The sequence below is a fragment of the Sebastes fasciatus genome, chromosome 13 (genome assembly GCF_043250625.1).
Source record: "Sebastes fasciatus isolate fSebFas1 chromosome 13, fSebFas1.pri, whole genome shotgun sequence".
Taxonomy (NCBI): domain Eukaryota; kingdom Metazoa; phylum Chordata; class Actinopteri; order Perciformes; family Sebastidae; genus Sebastes; species Sebastes fasciatus.
The window spans coordinates 30052127-30071655 of NC_133807.1; the positions used below are offsets into that span (position 1 = coordinate 30052127).

The window sequence follows — 19529 nt, forward strand, 5'->3', positions numbered from 1 at the left end:
TAAGTCACACGATGGTGAGATTTGTACCTAATCAGAAGTGTCTTCTATTAGTTTTCACCTCCGATGAAGCATATAATTATTAAATTATAATAAAGTACATTTTGTGGTAAATATTGGGGCAGTAATTCCAAAGAAATTTCAAATAGGTTACTTGCTAATTATCACCTAATTAACATGAAATTTGCGGACCTGTAAAATGAAATCACCAATGCTAATTGACATGGTACAACAACAACACAGTGTATTTGAAACTTAGTTTTATTACTGTATAAGAATTGAGATATGATGATTGATTCAGGCCTCCTCAATCAGAGGCTCGGGCAGTGTTTTCAGGGCGTCCTTCTTCACCGGCCCCTGCAGGAGAAACCAGAGGTCAGTCAGTTAAAAACGGCGCAGAAGGATTCAGCAGTGATTAACGTTAACTCTGCAGAATTTCCCGGTAATCAGATTTGTGTTTCTAACGCTCACCATAAATGCCCTCTTCTCCTGGGCAGTCTGGAAGCGGCCATGACCAAATTTGGAAGTGGTGTCGATGAGCTTGAGCTCGATGGTCTCCTTGGACTTGCGAGATGTGTGCACGAGCAAAGACTAGAGGGGAAGACACAAAGATGTAGGCATACATGTACAGTACATGTCCTGCAATGATGTAGTAGGAGCCGTACTTTGAGAGTAAATGAGATGCTGCGACTGTGTACTTATACAGCAAGCTGCCTAAAATTAGACTTTTAAAATCATACTGTACCTTTCTGAGGGTGAGGACACGTTTCCTAGGCCCGATCACGCAGCCCTTCAGCATGATAAAGTCATTGTTCACGTCACCATAGTGGGGGAAGCCTCCCTACAGGGTGGACAACAGAAATAAAAAAAGGGAATGGAATTAGTGATGAGGAAGAAATCACTTTTTTTGAAGCCCTTATAATGCCTAATAAGATGTGCACTATAAGACAGCACCATGTTGTCCATAAAGCCTTATAATTAGGGCTGTCAAAGTTAACGCGATAATAATGTGTCAATGCAAATTCGTTTTAATGCCACTAATTTATTTAACGCATTAACACAACTTGCGTTTTTTAGGTTGTAGCGGGCTCAGCTAGAGTGAATTTACTGGTATCATATGAAACTAGAAAACCTAAGGAATCCATCGGTATCAGTCACGTCATAGTAGCTTGTCGTGAAGGAGGTCAAATAACGCTCCAAACGTACGCTAAATTTTGGCGAAAAAAACTGGCATGGCCATTTTCAAAGGGGTCCCTTGACCTCTGACCTCCAGATATATGAATGTAAATGGGTTCTATGGGTACCCACGAGTCTCCCCTTTACAGACATGCCCACTTTATGATAATCACATGCAGTTTGGGGCAAGTCATAGTCAAGTCAGCACACTGACACACTGACAGCTGTTGTTGCCTGTTGGGCTGCAGTTTGCCATGTTATGATTTGAGCATATTTTTAATGCTAAATGCAGTACCTGTGAGGGTTTCTGGACAATATTTGTCATTGTTTTGTGTTGTTAATTGATTTCCAATAATAAATATACATACATTTGCATAAAACAAACACATTTGCCCACTCCCATGTTGATAAGAGGATTAAATACTTGATAAATCTCCCTTTAAGGCACATTTTGAACAGATAAAAAATGTGTGATTAATTTGCAATAATTCGATTTACCGCCCTACTTTTAACCTTTCATGCGAAAACCCTGTGCAGTGTTGCAATGTGTTAGAAACCCTTTCTTTAGTGCACGTTATAATCTTGAAAAACGAGAGTACCATGGGCGTGATGCTCTTCTGGGTGGTGTCGTAGCTAGTGGAGGCGTTGTTCCGGATCACCTTTCCATCCCGGATGTGCACACCCTTACCCATAAGGTAGATCTGAGGACACATGAGGACACATTATGGTAAACCTATGTATAAAATTATTTTTTATGATTATTCAATAAAAGCTTATTTCCCAAAGAACAGATGAAGAAGAAGTATTGTGGGTGAAATCGGACTCTTTTCTATTAGCTAACCTTCTTGTTGAGCTCGGTGCGGTGGTGAAAGCCCTTCTGACCGGCCCGAGCTATAGTGTACGACACGCGGGCCGGATGCCAGGCTCCAATACAGGCCACCTTCCTCAGACCCTTGTGAGTCTTCCTGGGAAGCTTCTTTGTGCGCCAGCGACTCGTCACACCTGTCAGCACGAAGAGCCAGACTTAAGTATATTTATCACTTGAAACATTTATTTTACAAAGTCCTCGGTCAGAGCATGTTTCCAACCTTTAAAGCCGTGACCCTTAGTGACTCCAATGACGTCGATCATCTCGTCCTGGTAGAAAACGGTAGAGACGGGCACAGCTTGCTCCATGTGCTCCTTGGCCCAGTCCACCTTATCCGAGATGCTTCCCCCGTTTAGCTGTATCTCCATGATGTGGGCTTTTTTCTGCGCTATGGGCAGCAGTCGCATCTGGAAACGGAGAAGCATGTAGAGTGCAACTGAAAGGAATCTGGAAAATCTAGAAAAGTTTCTCTAATTATATATAATTAGATTTATTATTTAGCACAGGATCATGTTTGAACTCTTTTTCAGGGCAATTACCACAGCCCTGATATTTAGGAGCACATTTTGATCTTATTCCCACTTCTGAGGCTGAAAGGCAACAATATTTTGGCATCATTGGGCAAACAATCCATAATCACCTTTCAGTAATTCAAGTGATCTGAGAGAAAACTAGACTTCTGCACCTCCTCATGGCTCTGTTTTCAGGCTTTAAAAAAGCTTTGGCCAATCACAGGTCATTCCAGAGAGAGAGAGTGTTCCTATTGGCTGTGCTCCGGCTGGTGGGCGGTGCTTGGTATTTCCTCAACTTGATCTGAACATGGCTGCCGGGGTCACAAACTTTCTCATTTTACAGCTAAACAGTGCACTACAAGATGTTTCTGAAAACATTTTGAGGAGAGAAATAGACGTTACAGTAACAGAATATTGATTCATATTTGATCAGCGCTGCCTAGTTTGACAGTTTGGTCGGAGTTCGCGAGCGATTGACAGCTGCAGCTTTAAGAGTTGAGACCTTGGCTGATATTCATATTGCTTTGCTGCCAACATAAAGATTTCCCCTCTGCAAAGCCTGGGTGAGCAGCAGCAGGTTCTGCCCCTGAGAATTATTTTTAAACTGCTATTTGAAACGGCACCCTCCCCCCTCAGAGACAGAGCGTCACAGTCAGAGTAGTTTGGCTCTTGGCAGCTGAGGGATTTGGGATGTGGCAGCTTCTCTTTCCATTGCAATGTGGTCAGGTGGGTAACTCTGACGCGTCTGCCCTTTTGCAATAGCTGCCGATAGTTACACACGTGTAGTCTGAATGACATGGGATTGGACAGCAGATTGTTGTGTCTTTAAAACTAGTCGGCGTACCTGAGAGTGAACAAGAACCCTGATTGCTGAACAATATTTCTTCATCTGAGAGAAATCCTTGTCCAGCTGTTTCTTTCCCGTCTCATCCTGCCACTTCTTACTGTACTTGGTGAAGGCCTTCTTCTTGCCCTTGAACCTGAAACACAGAAAAGCCCAGTTTAGACAGAAGAAACAACTGTCTGCTCAGTATGAGAGGAACTATGAGTAATCACACACCAGTTTTTATAAAATCTGCGCCTGCACTCATCACTGAGATGCTCAGCGAAGATGGTTTTGAGGGAACGCAGGCCGCGGACGGTGTTAATGTATCCCACCACCCCGATCACAATGATCGGAGGAGTTTCAATGATGGTAACCGCCTCAACTTCCTCTCGCTTTGCTTGCTCTGTGGGAGAAACGAGGAAAATATTCATCTGCTGAGATATTTTAACTGACAGCATTCAGTAAAGCTCAATCAAGCATTTTAACAGTGGACATGTCATGATTATTAAACAATATATAGCAGAGAAAATATGCAAAAAGAAAAGAGATAATTTTAGCTTGAGTTTGACCCCACCAAATAGTAAAAATTGAGTTCTTAAAGAGGACCTATTCTGCTTATTTACAGGTACTTGTATTTTGTGTTTCTACTAGAACATTTCTACATACTTTAATGTTCAAAAAACACTTTATTTTTCGCATTCCGGCTATTCTGAACACCTCTTTTAACCCTCTGTTTGAAACGCTCCGTTTGAGCTCCTCCCCAGTCTGCTCTGATTGGTCAGCTGGCCCACTCTGTTGTGATTGATCAACGACTCAAACTCTTCGGACTCCATTCCTGCTCCGCTCTAACTAGCTTTGTTTAAGGGCGTGCCAAACCAGCTGCTAGGCAGGTATTATGCAAATGTGTTACTCGGTGACATCACCACGTTACAGAAGAAAAGGCGGGACTTCAAACAAGGCGTTTCAGGCTGTTCAGGAGCAGTGTTTCTGTGAGGGAGAGTAACTCCCTTTGGCGTGGACTTTGGGTTTTGTAACTTTGCAGACCTTTTACATGCACAAAAAAAACTATTAGCGGTGCAGTTAAGCATAACAATTGTGCTATAAAAGCAACTCATTTGGCACAGATGTAGGTTTATATGTTATGAAAAGATATAAATATTCTAAAATGTTGCAGTAAAAAAAAATTCTGTCAATAAAATAAATGTGAAAATGTTGCAGTAAACTGATTTTATGACTCTTGATGAGTCATAAAATCAGTTTTCTGTAGAATATTTATTTCTATTTGGCGGCCATTTTGAAAAATGGCTGCCACAGCCCTTAGGGGCCAAATTTGTAGCGCCCCGATATCTATATCTTTTCATAATATATAAACCTACATCTGTGCCAAAAGTGTTGATTTGTCGCAAAATGCACAATTGTTGTGAATATTTCAGCTTAACTGCCCCGATATAAATGATATAACACACTAAAGGAAAGGGAAAAAGCATAATAGGTCCTCTTTAACATCCTGTAGCAATGTGATAATGTTTCATACTAGTGCTTCCATTAACTCTGTACAGAACACAGCAGGGTACCATGTAAGACCTGATCTTATAAGCCTGTTATCCTCTCAAACAAACAGAAAACATCACTCAAAGTTATAATGCAGGTATAAGTCCAGTCGTATACATACTGAGGCCGGTGCGGTGCATCTCCCTCAGAGTATGAGTCATGCCGGCCTTGTATCCCATGAAGGCAGTGAGGTGGACGGGCAGGCTGGGGTCATCTTTGGGCCACGTGCGCACCCTGCCCCTGTGCTTGTTGCTACGCTTGTGAGGCAGGAACCCCATGTGTCCATGGCGGGGTGCGTGAAATTTGCGATGAGACTGGAACGGCATGAGCCACACACAGAATCACTACTTTTTAAACCCCATGCAAATGTATGATTTTTACAATAATACCAAAAGAACTACAGTAGGAGATTAAGAGGAGGCACATTCATGCTGGCAAAATGTAATCCTCTTCCTGTAATATTAAAATCCTCTGATATTAAGGGCCTCCAAACGTTGTAATAAAATGAAACGGGACATCAAAAAGAATATACTGTAATATAATCAAGTCCCTTAATCTTCAGGTGCCTTCCTGTCCAGACCATGTGTTTCTACATTGATTTATGTATCACTTAATGTCATTAAGAAATCCAGCACAGGCCAAATAATAAACAAAACCCCACATGACGGGGGCCACATAAAAAGAAGTCGCCATTTCACTATTCCACGTGGTCTCCTCAAAGGCAGCCATTACCAAGATCACTTTTCAACATGCTTCGTCTTCCCTTGTAAACCCACATGGTCAAACAAACTTACACACACATGTCATGCAAACATGTAGAAGACAAAACTGTAATATCCTTTATAGCAGAAAAGAAAAAAAAATATGAGGAGCACTGACCATGTCTGCTCACTGTCCGGTCGAGGAATAGAAAGAGAGAGGGACCCGTGCTGGCGTAAGGGTCATACATAAGATGATACAGAGAGTAAGGGCTCTAAATTTGTGTTTGGCCCAGTTGAGGAGCCGTATTCGCTTTCACGCATGGTAATCTGTGCCAAGTTCTGACAGGAGGAGATAGGAGGAGGAGGGGAGAGGGTAAACTCGGAGGTGGTGGGGAAACCTAGTGGACAGGAACTAAAAGACCAAGAAAGGAGAGAGAAAGGTTTCAAGATGAAGAAAGTTTTCATTGTCAGGAGGCCAACGTCCACCTGGTCTGTTTTAGGACGGATACGGTCTTTTTCTTTAACCCCTGAGACCCCGACTAACTTTACTGTCTTTCAGAGGCTCTAGTAGGTTCAGGTTTCAGATTTCAGCTAGAGTGAAGACACAGATATCATATGAAACTAGAAGTTTGCGGAAGAAGAAGTTGGGCTACATTTTAGTGAGGAAAAACTTGCATGGCCATTTTCAAAGGGTCCCCTTGACCTCTGACCTCCAGATATGTGAATGCAAATGGGTTCTATAGGTACCCACGAGTCTCCCCTTTACAGACATGCCCACTTTATAATAATCACATGCAGTTTGAGGCATGTGACTACAATGTGGTCATAGTCAAGTCAGCACTCTGACACACTGACAGCTGTTGTTGTCTGTTGGGCTGCAGTTTACTGTGTTATAATTTGAGTATATTGTTTTATGCTGAATGCAGTACCTGTGAGGGTTTCTGGACAATATTTGTCATTGTTTTGTGTTGTTAATTGATATCCCATAATAAATATATACATACATTTGAATAAAACAAGCATATTTGCCCACTCCCATGTTGATAAGCGTATTGAATACTTGACAAATCTCCTTTTAAGGTACATTTTGAACTGAGGAAAAAAATGTGTGATTCATTTGTGATTAATCATCATTAAATATTTCCAGCCAGTGATCCTCACTGGTTTAAACTGTGTATTAGTGATTAAATATTGTCCTGCACCTCCACCTGCTGTATTTCCATGATACAACAGCTTCACCTTTGACCTTTACCCTTCAACCTTCATGTTTGTAAAAAATACTGTAAATGAGCTTGCACCAATTTCCTCTTTTAGAATAATGTTTGTACAGAAAATAATGTTTGAATAACCACAATAAAACATATCTTGAAAACACTGAAGTTTTACATTTATGACCTCTATTCGCCATTATAGTAGTGTCTTCTAGTGATGGGAATTACGGCTCTTTTTAGTGAGCCGGTTCATTTGGCTCAGCTCACCAAGAAGATCCGGCTCTTTCGGCTCCCAAACGGCTCTTCATTTTACCACTTCTGCCTTTTATAATTCAGCCAAATTTAGCGCTGTTTTGACCTGTGATTAGTATGTATGCACATATATCCCCCTAAATTATTCAATATAATTATACTAAACATTATAATTTCCAGAATACCATAATTTTTCATGCTGCTTCGTTTCCGACTGTCACTCATCTTGTCTGCTATTCGCGCACCGCACTCCTCTCTCTCTTTCTCTCCTCCTCTCCCTCCTGCTCTGTACCTGTAGACCGTCAGCGCACCGCGCACGCCGCCCCTCCCTGCATGATGGTATGATCCTTGTCTGTCATCACCTGATTGTTCGCACGGACGTCATTAACACAACATTCAGTCACAGTCAGTGCATAAAGTGGCGCGGAGAAGATCGTCCTATCATACTGCCTTGAATTAATTAAAGGGACTGTTTGTAACTTTTTACAGGTATAAATCTACCGGGTCGGTGTCCCATGCGCGCTCGCATATGTGTGCTCGAATGTGGCTACGCTGTTCAGACTCAGACTCCAACACAAACTACACGGAAGCACCAGAACCGCAAAGTTATATCTAGTGAAGCCCGTCTGTTAAACAGTGTTAACTCTTCCTGCTCCAGCCCCCCGACCACGACCAGAAGAATCAGGGGAGACCGTAGCTTTGGTCTCTAGGGCCGGAGCTGTACTCTGCTCCTCTGCCTGCCTGCCTTCACTCACTGCGCCCGTTCTCGCGTTCTACTCTCACGTGCATGCGCGCACACTACACACTGCAGAAGACTTCGTAGCTCTGAGAATATCTAGTGAAAGTGGACGTTTGTGCAGAAATAACTGCTGCAGCTCCTCCAGACCAACAGAGGTTTCCCGTGTCTTGTGAAGTGACGGGGCTCCGCAGAGACAAACGTTATCGTTTCTGACCGGGTGCCGGTGTCTTCCTGCGGGTGCAGTCGGGAGGCTGAAGCAGGAAAAGCCAACACAAGAATCAGCAGTGTTTCATGGATAGACCTCCGTCTGGTCAGCTAACATTACTGCCAAGCAGCTGAAATATAGAGTGATATTGTGGTTTTAACTGACGTGTGTCGTCTCACTGTGTTGAACGATGCTCGTTCATGTCTATGTAGAGCAAGCACAAGCGCGAGCCAGACGCTGACTTTCGTTGACTTAACGGCCACAGGTGTCGCTGTTAACAAGCATTTCTGATTCTTAAAAACAGTCCCTTTAAGTAAAGAAAAAACAAAAAAAACGGCTCTCGGACGGGAGCCGGCTCTTTGAACCGGCTCGTTCGCGACGAAACATCACCAGTGTCTTCTGCGCATGCGCCGCCTCTAGAGGAGAGCTGTCTGAGGTCGAACTGGAGGATTTCTTCAGTCTTTAGCAGAATAAAGCAACAAAATGCCGACAGATTATGATAAAGGAGCTTATCCGGAGCCTCCTCGGCAGACTCCGGTTGAGGACAAACAGACAGCTCTACCAAACCCAGCTCTGATCGTGTCTAAACTCTTCTATTACTCCGTGGACCTGCCGGTCTCCACATTCAGAGGTAACCGAAGCTAACAGAGCTAACAGAGCTAACAGGCTAGCACAACAACACAGCATCAAGGACACGTATTGTTGGTGTATTTAAACGTTATAACGATGCTATCACTGTTGTATCCTTGCAATCTATTACACCAAATAAAATAGAAAGCTCTGTTTTGTGGCTAGCTAGTGTCATTCATATCAAATGACAGTAACGTTACAACCCACATGGCCTTGCCTAATCTTAAAGGTCCCATATCGTGCTCATTTTCAAGTGCATTTTTGTATTTTGTGTTTCTACTAGAACATGTTTACATGCTGTAATGTTAAAAAAAAAACTTTATTTTTCTCATACTGTCAGCCTGCATATACCTGTATTCATCGTCTGTCTGAAACACTCCGTTTTAGCGGATTTCGAAGGAATTGTGACGAAATTGCGTCGCTAGGCAACAGCTTGGGTCCATGTTTACTTCCTGCCAGCTGATGACATTCACATACACTTTAACAGTAAATAAATGGGGACACATTTAGAATGGTTACGTTTAAATCTGTTTAAAGGGTCTAAATATTGTATATTTGAGACTTCACAAATGGACAGAAATCCTGACAGCTTGTTTCAAATGGAGAGTTTCTGAATACGGGCTGTGTGTATTTCCCTGTGAATAGAGCGTTTTGATACTTTCACAGTATTTATATAGGACTTAAGCCTGCTTTATAATAAAAACATGAGAATCTCACGTTTTTATAATATGGGACCTTTAAGTTTAACTATGTTTTTTTCTCGCTCTCATCCAGGTGTTGTTGACAGTATTCGGTCTAACAACAAGGCGGTGTACTACCACCAGAAGTTCCGCCGTGTTCCTGACCTGACGGAGTGCCAGGAGGGAGATTACCTCTGCTACTATGAGGCTGAGATGCAGTGGAGGAGAGACTAGTGAGTAAAGGGTTCAAATTTATCCGGGGACTTGAACAAGCGACCCTCCGGTTCCCAAGCCAAGGCTTTGGAATGAGATGATCGCATATGGGTGTAATGTTCGACTGTCCACGGAGTTTTTGACCACGTAGTCGTGCCTTTTCAATAGTACTTTTATTATGCTTATGCGTCACCCCGTGTTGTTGTCTTCCGTCTTCCTCAGCAAAGTGGACCAGGAGATTGTGAAGGTGGTCCAGGAGCGTATGAGGGCCTGCCAGACGAGAGAGGGACACAGCTACTTGTTGAACTGTGCTAACGAAATACAGCAGTTCAACGAGGTGACCAAGAACTTCCAGTCACGCTGTAAGTATTGTGCTGTTTGGTGGTTGGACATGTGTAGTGTAATAGAAAGACATGTCTCCCACGGGTCCTTGAAACCCTTGAAAGTTTGAGAATAGACAGAAGTAGACACGGGTCATTGAAAGTGCATTTATATATATTTTGTGCCAGAATAGAAAGTTGTTTAGATATTTTTTTTACTCATTTTGCTGTGCTGTGTTAGAGAAGGCAAGAGATCAGTGTTTGCCATCACTGTAACAGCACACACATTCAAGCCTCTTTCTCTTTTTATAAAAAAATTCAGTGATGTAGCAGTAATTAATCTTGATGATCGGTGTCTCAAATTATGCCGTGTTGGATTCTTGAATTTGAGGGATTTTGGCTCAGAAAGTCTTTGAATTTGATGTTTAAAAAAGGTGTGGGAACCTTGGATACATTCAGGAAACCTACATGTGTCACATCACACTGCTGACTAAATACCAAAAACCAAATGCTTTCATAGGCTAAAGGATAATTTCCTCTACCATGTGTCAGTCACTAAATGTGCATTATTGTACAAATGTAGTAAATCGTGCAACAAATATTGTTTGTTGTAGCGCTGAAACAATTAGCAGAAATTTATTTGGCAACAAATTGTTATGATAATTGCCATTTATTAAAGGAAAATGTAAAATAAAAACCAGTTCTTCCAGCTTCTGAAATGTGAGAATTTGCTGCTTTTCTCAGTTTTTATATAAAGTGGACAAAATGAAATTTGAAGACATCACCTTTTGGTTTTAGGAAATCATGACAGGACATTTTATAGACGTAATAATGAAAGTAAATAACGTTATTTTGACATTGGCAATGTCTTATTTATTGTCACTTTTGCTCGGCTACCACTACACGTGTAAATTCATGACCTGCCTCTTTGCAGATGGAGACCTGGGAGCGTACGCCAGCGGGAGGAAATGTCTAATGAAGCAAAAAGAACGGATGATGGCTGCTCAGGCCCAGACGGCTTAAGAACAGCTCCCTAACTATCTGTCCTGTGTAATAATTGTAAAATAAAATGTTATAAGATAAGTCATGTCTGTTTGTGTCTTTCCACCGTCCTGAAAGTGACGATGCATGCGTGGTTGTCCCCTCGCTAGAAAATGTATCCAGCAACGTTATATCCTCAACTGACTTTCCTGTACGATAAGCTTTTATTGGATGTTGCAAACGTGCTACGGAGGATGAAGTTTTCCCCTTTAACATCAGCTGATTCAGTCAAAACACGCTCAGTAGTAGGGGCTGACAGGCCTTTCTCACAGCAGACATTTTGACTTGTCATAGTAGGAAAAGCACAAGTGTTAAATGTGTAAGGTCTGCACACTGTAGCTCCCTTTAAGTGCATTTTATTGGCACATCTTTGTGACGTTTCAAGTCGATGGCCTGCTTCAGACTTAATAAATCTGCACAGAGACGCTATCTTTAAAAAAAAGTTAACGTCTCTGTGCAGATTTAAGTTGAAACGTCACAAAGATGTGCCAATAAATTGCTCTTAAAGGAAGTTAGTGTGTAGACCTTCTACAGTTTTCATTGATGTCTTCTAATGGTCCAGCACTACGGTTTTGGATGTGCGCGACCACTTTACATTGTTTAAAGCACAGGTGTTACTAATAACACTAATGACTGTTGTATTTAAGTGTCCAGTGAGAGTGAGTGAGCCAGCATGCACAATACCTGGAACCTGAAATCAAAGCTGCTAAATGAAATTCAGCCATCATTAATCTTATTTACACCTGTGCTTTTCCTACTGTGAAGAGTCAAAATGTGTTCTGTGAAAAAGGCAGATTGGGAGACTTTTTGTCCGTCAGACTTTGCAACTCTAGACGTATTAAACCAATGCGGACAAGCCGATGAGCAGTTAGGATATTGACTTCTATAGCCAAATTATATTGATTTGTGCAATTTTATTTGCTGATTTAGCCAAAAAGATTCCCACCTGATTATTTTACCTTTAATTTCATTTCTTTGTATAACTATTAATTTAGATATTAAATACAATGAAATTCTTATTAGAGCTGCATCAATTGATTAATTAATTGTCTATTCAATTTATTGCCAACTTTTGATAATCAATTTGATTGATTTAAGAAAAATTAAAAATTCTTATTCAAGCTTCTTAAATGTGATTATTTTCTGGTTTCTTTACTCTATGACAGTAAACTGAATATCTTCGAGTTGTGGACATAAAGACATCTGAGGCCATCATCTTGGGCTTTGGGAAACACCGACTTGTTACACCATTTTATAGACCAAAGAACTAAACAATGAAAATCTGTTGCAGCGCTAATTCTTATACACATCACCCCTGCGTCATAGGGCTTCTGGTAAAACTCCTCATGCAAAACTGTATTTGGTCTATTGTAGTCACCATTTCACTGCACCTGTATACTACATTAATAGGCTTTAAAGGTGCATCTTAATATTAAGCAACACCCCTGTTCTGTTATGAGCTCAGCAAAAGTAACACAAAACTTGCATGTTGTTTTTAAGAACGTTTATTCAACGATTCTCTGTACAAAAAAGTTTATGCGGGTGCGGTCTGGACTGCCGGTCCCCTCGCCACAGACACCCTGGTGTGAGTCTTGGCCAGATGGTCAGTGAACTCCTGGTAGGGAGACTTTGTGAAGACGGTCTCCTTCCACAGGTCAGGGGTCAGGTAGCTGTATGTCTTGGAGATGGCGTCGAAGGTGGCCTTGGCTGATGAGGAAATAAAAAGAAACGGTGAGTAGATGCTCAAGATGGAACTCCATGCACGTGATAGAGCTGCAGTAAAATGTTGAGCATTGAAAAGGGGAACAGAAGAGACCACTAAGAAAGTCTATCTGCCGTGCATTACAATACTCGTTTCTTTCTCTCCTGATTAACGACAACTACACCACTGTAGAAGGTGAAGCTGAGCAGAGCAAGGAGAACACCAGAGACACTTTGACACGTAACTGTCAGAAGAATCTTACCGAAGTTGCCGAGGGTGGCGGTGCAGCCCCTCGCTGAGGTGTAGCAATCATCGATACCGGCCATCGTGAGCAGCTTCTTGGGCACGGGGGCGGACACGATGCCAGTACCGCGGGGGGCGGGGATGAGACGCACCAGGACAGAGCCACAGCGCCCGGTCACCTTGCAGGGCACGGTGTGGGGCTTGCCGATCTTGTTACCCCAGTAACCTCTCCTGACGGGGACGATGGACAGCTTGGCCAGGATGATGGCACCACGGATGGCGGTCGCCACCTCTTTGGAGCACTTCACCCCCAGACCCACGTGGCCGTTGTAGTCGCCGATGGCAACAAAGGCCTGTTAACAAAAGCCAATAAGGTTACATCTGGACCACACAACACTATTGGATGATAACACTGATCAATAATATCAATGATAACTCACCTTGAACCTGGTGCGCTGACCAGCCCTGGTCTGCTTCTGAACGGGCATGATCTTGAGCACCTCGTCCTTCAGACCAGAAGCCAGGAAGAAGTCGATGATCTCAGACTCCTGCAGGAAAAAGGTTTGTGATGGTTTATTTTTTTTGGTATTGGTATTCCTTAGTGTTTGTCATTTATTATTGTGTCACTTATTACGCGATAGCAATAATTTGGGTCACGTGGATATGGGCGGCACTATATTCTTTCGATCGCTGTTGATTATCCTGACTTTGCAGATGAAATAGTGATATTGTGTTTTAGCTGGCGTGTCACCTCACTGTTGAGTGATAATCGTTCATGTCTATTTAGAGCGAGAAAGCGCGAGCCCGACGCTGACTTAACTTAGCATTTCTGAATCTTACAAATAGTCCCTTTAAAGGCTACATGCCTCTGTTTTTTGTAATGTTCAAATGTTTTAATAAAGGAGTGCGTGTTGAATTACATGAGATTTATTGGGGTTTTTTCCGTAGTATTGAGAATCGTGTAAATTCACTGGTATTGGTATCAACTACTAAATTTCTGGTACTGTGACATCCCTAATCCTCCCACTGCTTACCTTGATGGGCAGAGAGTACAGGTAGATCTCCTCCAGGGACTTGATCTTCATGTCCTTAACCAGGCGGCCCAGCTTGGTGACTGGAACCCACTAACAAAACACACAGCATTTCAGTAAGATTTTCCTTTTTCATGTAGAATACAAAAAATAAAGAAAAAACAAAGAAAAAGAATGATCATAACAAGTGGACAGTCAGAAACAAGTAGTATTTTCATACAATGAAGAGCGTAAGAAAAATAAACTTTCAACACTTGCCTTGATTTACATATTTGAAAAGGAGTGAGAAGTATAAACTTATTTAATCCCACCCCTTCTCCATAAATCAATTACTAATTATTATACATATACTCTAAATTTTCCTAAATTTATCCAACTATAATTATAATTATTAATTATTCTAACTATAATTATTCCCTTTTATCTGTCATCCAGAACTATAAATTAATTACTGATATAATTATCCTTATCAAAATATAAATTTGTTATCAATCCAGAATACCAATTCATTACTTATAATATAACTAATCACAATACCAATTCATTATTTACATATCTATCTTAATGTTGACTATTTGTTATCTTTTCTTATATGCCCAAATTATTATTTATAATATAAACATGCAATACATCCTGCAATAGATACATACAAAGATAGATAGTTCTTAGTATTAAGAGCTATTAGATATTCTTGTAACACACATCTAAAGAGAACTGGGTCTTTCTCTCACCTCCTTGTCCTCGGACTTGCCTCCCCGGGCACCGCGTCCCCTTCCACGGCCTCTGCCGCGGCCACGGCCCCTGCCGCGGCCCCTATCTCCAAAACCTCCGCGAAAACCTCCTCTGCCACCGGCGTCGTCCGCCATTTGCTGCAGAACACAACAGAAACCATAATTAACATCTCCTTTAACCGCTGAAGCAAGAAAGCGTGTCAGTTAACATCCGCCATGTTTAACGATGAGGACTTCAATATTTATACTAATATCTCAAACTCTGCCTCGCTGTCCTCATAAATACGAGCAGGGATTTAATGTAACATATTCAAGTGTAATATTGAACGTTAAATGGATGTGTTTAGCTGCAGGATGTGTGAGATAACGCAGGATTTTAATCGGAAAGACGGTCGCCATTCAACTTACGTGATCTTTATTACAGGAAGAAGAACCACGAGAAGTCTCGCCGGGTTATATCTAAACGTGTTATCGCGATATTTCAACTAAGAGGGCACACAACGGGAAGTCTCGCGGGGATTTAGTCTAATGTGTTATCGCGATATTTCATCTGAGACAAAACATGCTAACTGCTGCCCCCTAGTGACAGCTTTTTCAGACATGACCCAACCTTATAGTAAGAGGTGATTATCGATTTTATTTTATATCTTATATCTCACTGTTGTTGAAAAATATAATTTATTTTTTGTAGTGCAGATGCATCACTTGTCAACAAAGACTCCACTCTTCTCTTTACATGTACATACTTTACATAATAATCAGTATTTATTTCTTTGCATTATTTGTATTGTTTACAACCTCAGAACACTTGACTTGTGTTTTATTTTATTTCTTATTTTACTGTTGGTCATTGGTGCTTTATATATATTTATATAATAATATTTGTATAGTATAAAAATATATATTATTTATATGAATATTATATCCATATCATATATATATTATTTATATAATATTATGTATTATATAATATCATTTATTATATAAATGATATTATATAATATTATCTATTATCTATTATATAAATGATATTACATATTTATATAATATTCATATATACACCTATTTTATCACCACTTGTGTACATTACAGTCGTGTATATTCCTTACCTTTATTTGTCCAGCTTTGTTGTCTTTGTCCCTAGCTATTTTTTTCTTCTATTTCTCTGTAAGTACTTTAGAGAGATGCGTAAAACCTGGAGTCAAATTCCTTGCATGTATATATTTGGCAAATAAATCAGATTCTGATTATATACTTTATTTACAAAATAGATGAAACAGCACAAAATTGTTACAAATTCACTCATTTTAATTATTTTCCTACCTATATATTCTAAAAAAACACACACACCTTTAAATAAATAGAAACACATGCAGAAATGATACAGCCAACCAGCAGCGGTATAGTAACTGACTCAGCAGTTGTTGGTGTTGTTGCTACCTGAGCTGCCACTGCTCTCTCCAAGGTCCTCCTCCTCCACCTCATGCAGATCGTCCATCACCTCCAGGCTCTCACAGATCAGATTTATTTGCCTCTTCATGTGGGTCATGGTGGTCTGCATCCTCCTCATCTTCCTCTGCAGGGCGGTGGCGATGGCCCTGTGGTTCCTCTGCCTGGCTTCGTACTCCTGCCTCAGCTGCTTGTAGCAGTTGTGCTGAGCCTGGGTGCGGTGGGAGAGGATCATCCCGCAGCCCATGTGGCAGGGCTCGCGCCAGTGTTCGCAGTGGCATGCGTGGGTGTCCAGGTCCCTGCGGAGGAGTTGCGACCGGCAGCCCTGGTACGGACAGGGGATGAGCTCGTACAGACAGCTCATGCTGTGGCAGTACTGCTCTGAGAGAGAGAAGGTCTCTGCACAGCCACGGATCTCATTCTTACACTGTCAGAGGGCCAGATAGAGAGACACACAAAGAAATCAATAACTATAAAACACATGGTTTACATTATGCCTGCTGCATGAGGTGTACTACTCAACTAGAAGAAATGTTACTATGTGAAGTAAAAAAGTACATTATTTGTCTCAGAATTGTGGTGGAGTAGAGGTTTTCTGACATTTTATTGTCTAATTGATTCATTGATCAATTGAAAAAAATATGTATATTAATTGATCATGAAAATAATATTTGTCACACCCCTATAGTTACAGATATTCATCATGAAAAGGGCCATAGTCACATAATAACTGTAACCATTAACATGAATACGTACCTCCTTTTTCTCCCAAAGTACTAATGTAGCGACACATTACTAAAATGAGAGTTTCCATAATTACAGTACATACCTTTTGCTATACTATTTATGTAAAAGTACAACTTCTATCTTCCATTTCCTACCTTGATCTTCATGCGTCCGATAGATTTGCTCAGCTTGAACATGACAAAGATCAAGCTCGGGTTGACAGGCTTCCTGCAGCAGGGACAGGTCTCCTGCCTGTAGAGGATAAACAACAGTTAGTCCTCGTCCTCTGTATGGACCAGACATGAATATAGCAGTCCAGTGGTGTTGACACATGTTATGTTCAGTACCTCTTCAGCCACTGTAAGATGCATTTCTTGCAGAAGATGTGGTGGCATGCAGCTCTTACTGGACACCTGAGGACGCCCTGGCATATGGTGCAGATCAGATCGTAGTCTGGAGTGTCCACAAACAGCTCCACATCATAGCCCCCACTCTGTGTTGACACCTCTGGGTCAGCCTGGATGTGGCCAAAATAAATACTACTTTATTCTGAGTTATCATATTAATATTATCAATAGGGCTGTCAAGGTTAAAGCGAAAATAAGGGGTTAATGCAAGTACGTTTTAATGCCACTGTGGCATACTAGCTTCTCGCGAAGGAGGCTAAATAATGCTCCAAACTTTCACTAAATTTTGTCGAGGAACAACTGGCATTTCAACCTTGACCTCTGACCTCAAAATGTGTGAGTGTAAATGGGTTCTATGGGTACCCACGAGTCTCCCCTTTACAGACATGCCCACTTCATGATAATCACATGCAGTTTGGGGCAAATCATAGTCAAGTCAGCACACTGACACACTGACAGCTGTTGTTGCCTGTTGGGCTGCAGTTTGCCATGTTATGATTTGAGCATATATTTGTTATGCTAAATGCAGTACCTGTGAGGGCTTCTGGACAATATCTGTCATTGTTTTGTGTTGTTCATTGATTACCAATAATAAATATATACACACATTTGCACAAAGCAGCATATTTGCCCACTCCCATGTTGATAAGAGTATTAAATACTTGACAAATCTCCCTTTAAGGTACATTTTGAATAGATAAACAATGTGTGATTAATTTGCGATTAGTCGTGATTAACTATCGACAATCATTCGATTAATTGCGATTAAATATTTTAACCAAAAGGTAGAGGTTTGCCAGCTGAGGAGATTGACAAACTGTGACCTCATGATGAGTGTTTTCTCCACAGCTGCCTACAACCAGTCCACAGTGTTTTCAACATAAAGGCAAGAGATGACAAAACAGAATTGTTCTGGAAAGTCATATGACTGATAGCATGATAACAAAAAAAACAAGTGTAATCCTTCAAAACTGTTACAAAACACGAAATAATTACAAAATGATGTTAGGTATTATTTCCTTAATTGCCTTTTTAGTTAATTCTACCATCTAATAATACAAGCACAGCATGACACTCATACAATACTATGTATCTCTAAGAAAAAGCAAATTTCAGTGGTCACAAATGATATTAGAATATATGTGTAATAGTTTCAAATAAGCATAAAAACTGAAAAATATAATAATAAGTAAATAAACAGAAGTTGTTGTGTACTCACCATGACAATCTTCTCACCGTGTTTCCATTCCCAGCGCTGGTTTACTCCATATCGGTCCTCTCGCATGTCACACGCCCGCCTTATCAATACAACACACACATGAACATTCCTGACAAAGCATGAAGGAGGGACCGTGTTGCGTGTAAAAAGGAAACAGTAAATTATGAAAACGAGAGGAGATAATGGCGCTCATTATGGAGCGAGTCGGTCCTTTCCGTTCTGTTCTAGCAGCAAAACGCTCCACAGCCTCCAGCGCGTCAAACAGCAACATGTGGACATGAATAGATCCAGTTCAGTCTATTGTTGTCAGCCTCGGGGACTACATTTAAAAGTCAGATATAATTTTTTTTTGCATTCACCTTTGTTATTTTTAAACTTCAGTTTTCCAAAAAATAAAATAAAATAGTTTATATGTTTTTAAAACAGAATTCCTGTCTTCTTCCTCTTTTTCTTTAAGGTTTATTGGCGGTTGACAAACAACGATTTGGTGCATTACCGCCATCAACTGGTATGGAGTGTGGATCATTCTGGCTAATAATTACTATATCCCAAAAAAATAAATAAAATGAAAGAAAAAGAAATATAAAAAGAAAAAGAAAAAGAAAAAAGAAAAGAAAAGAAAAGAAAAGAAAAAGAATACAAACAACCTCATATTTTTTTCCAATCATATTCATTTGTCTAAGATACTGAAATAATGTTCTGTAACACTCATTTAGTGAGTTCTTTTGTAGAATATCTATTAAATCAAAGTGTACTTTAATCTCTTTGAGATTCCAAAATAAGATATACTAGTTTATATGCTTTTAAAACACAATTCCTGTCTTCTTCTTCTTCTTCTTCTTCTTTTTCTTCTTCTTCTTCTTTAAGGTTTATTGGCGGTTGACAAACAACGATTTAGTACATTACCGCCACCAACTGGTATGGAGTATGGATCATTCTGGCTAATAATTACTATATTACAAAAAAATAAATAAAAGAAAAAGAAAACAAACAACCTCATATTTTTCCAATCATACACTGTTAAGAATGTCCCAGTAAAATAACAGTAAAGAACTGGCAGCAGGGGTTGCCTTTATGTTACTGTAAAATAAACATTATT

General features: G+C 40.6%; 4 protein-coding genes across 4 annotated transcripts; 1 reads left to right on the forward strand and 3 right to left on the reverse strand.

The window, feature by feature from the left end:
- Positions 1–240: 240 nt before the first annotated feature.
- Positions 241–5948, reverse strand: LOC141781219 (large ribosomal subunit protein uL3-like). The gene is made up of 10 exons (XM_074656804.1): positions 5810–5948; positions 5052–5244; positions 3614–3782; positions 3398–3533; positions 2262–2448; positions 2015–2175; positions 1773–1874; positions 743–838; positions 469–588; positions 241–354 (listed from the first exon to the last, which is right to left on the reverse strand). The coding sequence occupies exons 1-10, from the start codon at positions 5810–5812 to the stop codon at positions 295–297; spliced, it is 1227 nt and encodes a 408-aa protein (XP_074512905.1). The 5' UTR covers positions 5813–5948; the 3' UTR covers positions 241–294.
- Positions 5949–8427: 2479 nt separating this feature from the next.
- ndufb10 (NADH:ubiquinone oxidoreductase subunit B10) lies at positions 8428–10964 on the forward strand. Its single transcript, XM_074656807.1, has 4 exons — positions 8428–8669; positions 9443–9581; positions 9784–9923; positions 10816–10964. Exons 1-4 carry the CDS (start codon positions 8522–8524, stop codon positions 10902–10904), a joined length of 516 nt encoding a protein of 171 aa, XP_074512908.1. The 5' UTR covers positions 8428–8521; the 3' UTR covers positions 10905–10964.
- Positions 10965–12411: 1447 nt separating this feature from the next.
- Positions 12412–15172, reverse strand: rps2 (ribosomal protein S2). Its single transcript, XM_074656806.1, has 6 exons — positions 15038–15172; positions 14630–14767; positions 13902–13991; positions 13308–13415; positions 12887–13220; positions 12412–12629 (listed from the first exon to the last, which is right to left on the reverse strand). The coding sequence occupies exons 2-6, from the start codon at positions 14762–14764 to the stop codon at positions 12457–12459; spliced, it is 840 nt and encodes a 279-aa protein (XP_074512907.1). The 5' UTR covers positions 14765–14767; positions 15038–15172; the 3' UTR covers positions 12412–12456.
- Positions 15173–15831: 659 nt separating this feature from the next.
- LOC141781223 (RING finger protein 151-like) lies at positions 15832–18799 on the reverse strand. Its single transcript, XM_074656808.1, has 4 exons — positions 18431–18799; positions 17152–17321; positions 16960–17056; positions 15832–16505 (listed from the first exon to the last, which is right to left on the reverse strand). The coding sequence occupies exons 1-4, from the start codon at positions 18494–18496 to the stop codon at positions 16044–16046; spliced, it is 795 nt and encodes a 264-aa protein (XP_074512909.1). The 5' UTR covers positions 18497–18799; the 3' UTR covers positions 15832–16043.
- Positions 18800–19529: the final 730 nt, after the last annotated feature.

Coding starts and splice junctions, on each gene's coding strand:
- LOC141781219 (XM_074656804.1), bottom strand. Junction 839..1,772: donor AGAAGAGCATCACGCCCATG/GTACTCTCGTTT, acceptor TCCACCCTGTAG/GGAGGCTTCCCCCACTATGG. Junction 355..468: donor AGGAGAAGAGGGCATTTATG/GTGAGCGTTAGA, acceptor TTTCTCCTGCAG/GGGCCGGTGAAGAAGGACGC.
- rps2 (XM_074656806.1), bottom strand. CDS start 14,764: ATGGCGGACGACGCCGGTGGCAGAGGAGGTTTTCGCGGAGGTTTTGGA. Junction 13,992..14,629: donor GCAAGTCCGAGGACAAGGAG/GTGAGAGAAAGA, acceptor GTGTTTTGTTAG/TGGGTTCCAGTCACCAAGCT. Junction 12,630..12,886: donor CGCCACCCTCGGCAACTTCG/GTAAGATTCTTC, acceptor TTTCCTCATCAG/CCAAGGCCACCTTCGACGCC.
- LOC141781223 (XM_074656808.1), bottom strand. CDS start 18,496: ATGCGAGAGGACCGATATGGAGTAAACCAGCGCTGGGAATGGAAACAC. Junction 17,322..18,430: donor ACGGTGAGAAGATTGTCATG/GTGAGTACACAA, acceptor GGCCACATCCAG/GCTGACCCAGAGGTGTCAAC. Junction 17,057..17,151: donor ATCTTACAGTGGCTGAAGAG/GTACTGAACATA, acceptor TATCCTCTACAG/GCAGGAGACCTGTCCCTGCT.
- ndufb10 (XM_074656807.1), top strand. CDS start 8,522: ATGCCGACAGATTATGATAAAGGAGCTTATCCGGAGCCTCCTCGGCAG. Junction 8,670..9,442: donor GCCGGTCTCCACATTCAGAG/GTAACCGAAGCT, acceptor GCTCTCATCCAG/GTGTTGTTGACAGTATTCGG. Junction 9,924..10,815: donor CAAGAACTTCCAGTCACGCT/GTAAGTATTGTG, acceptor GCCTCTTTGCAG/ATGGAGACCTGGGAGCGTAC.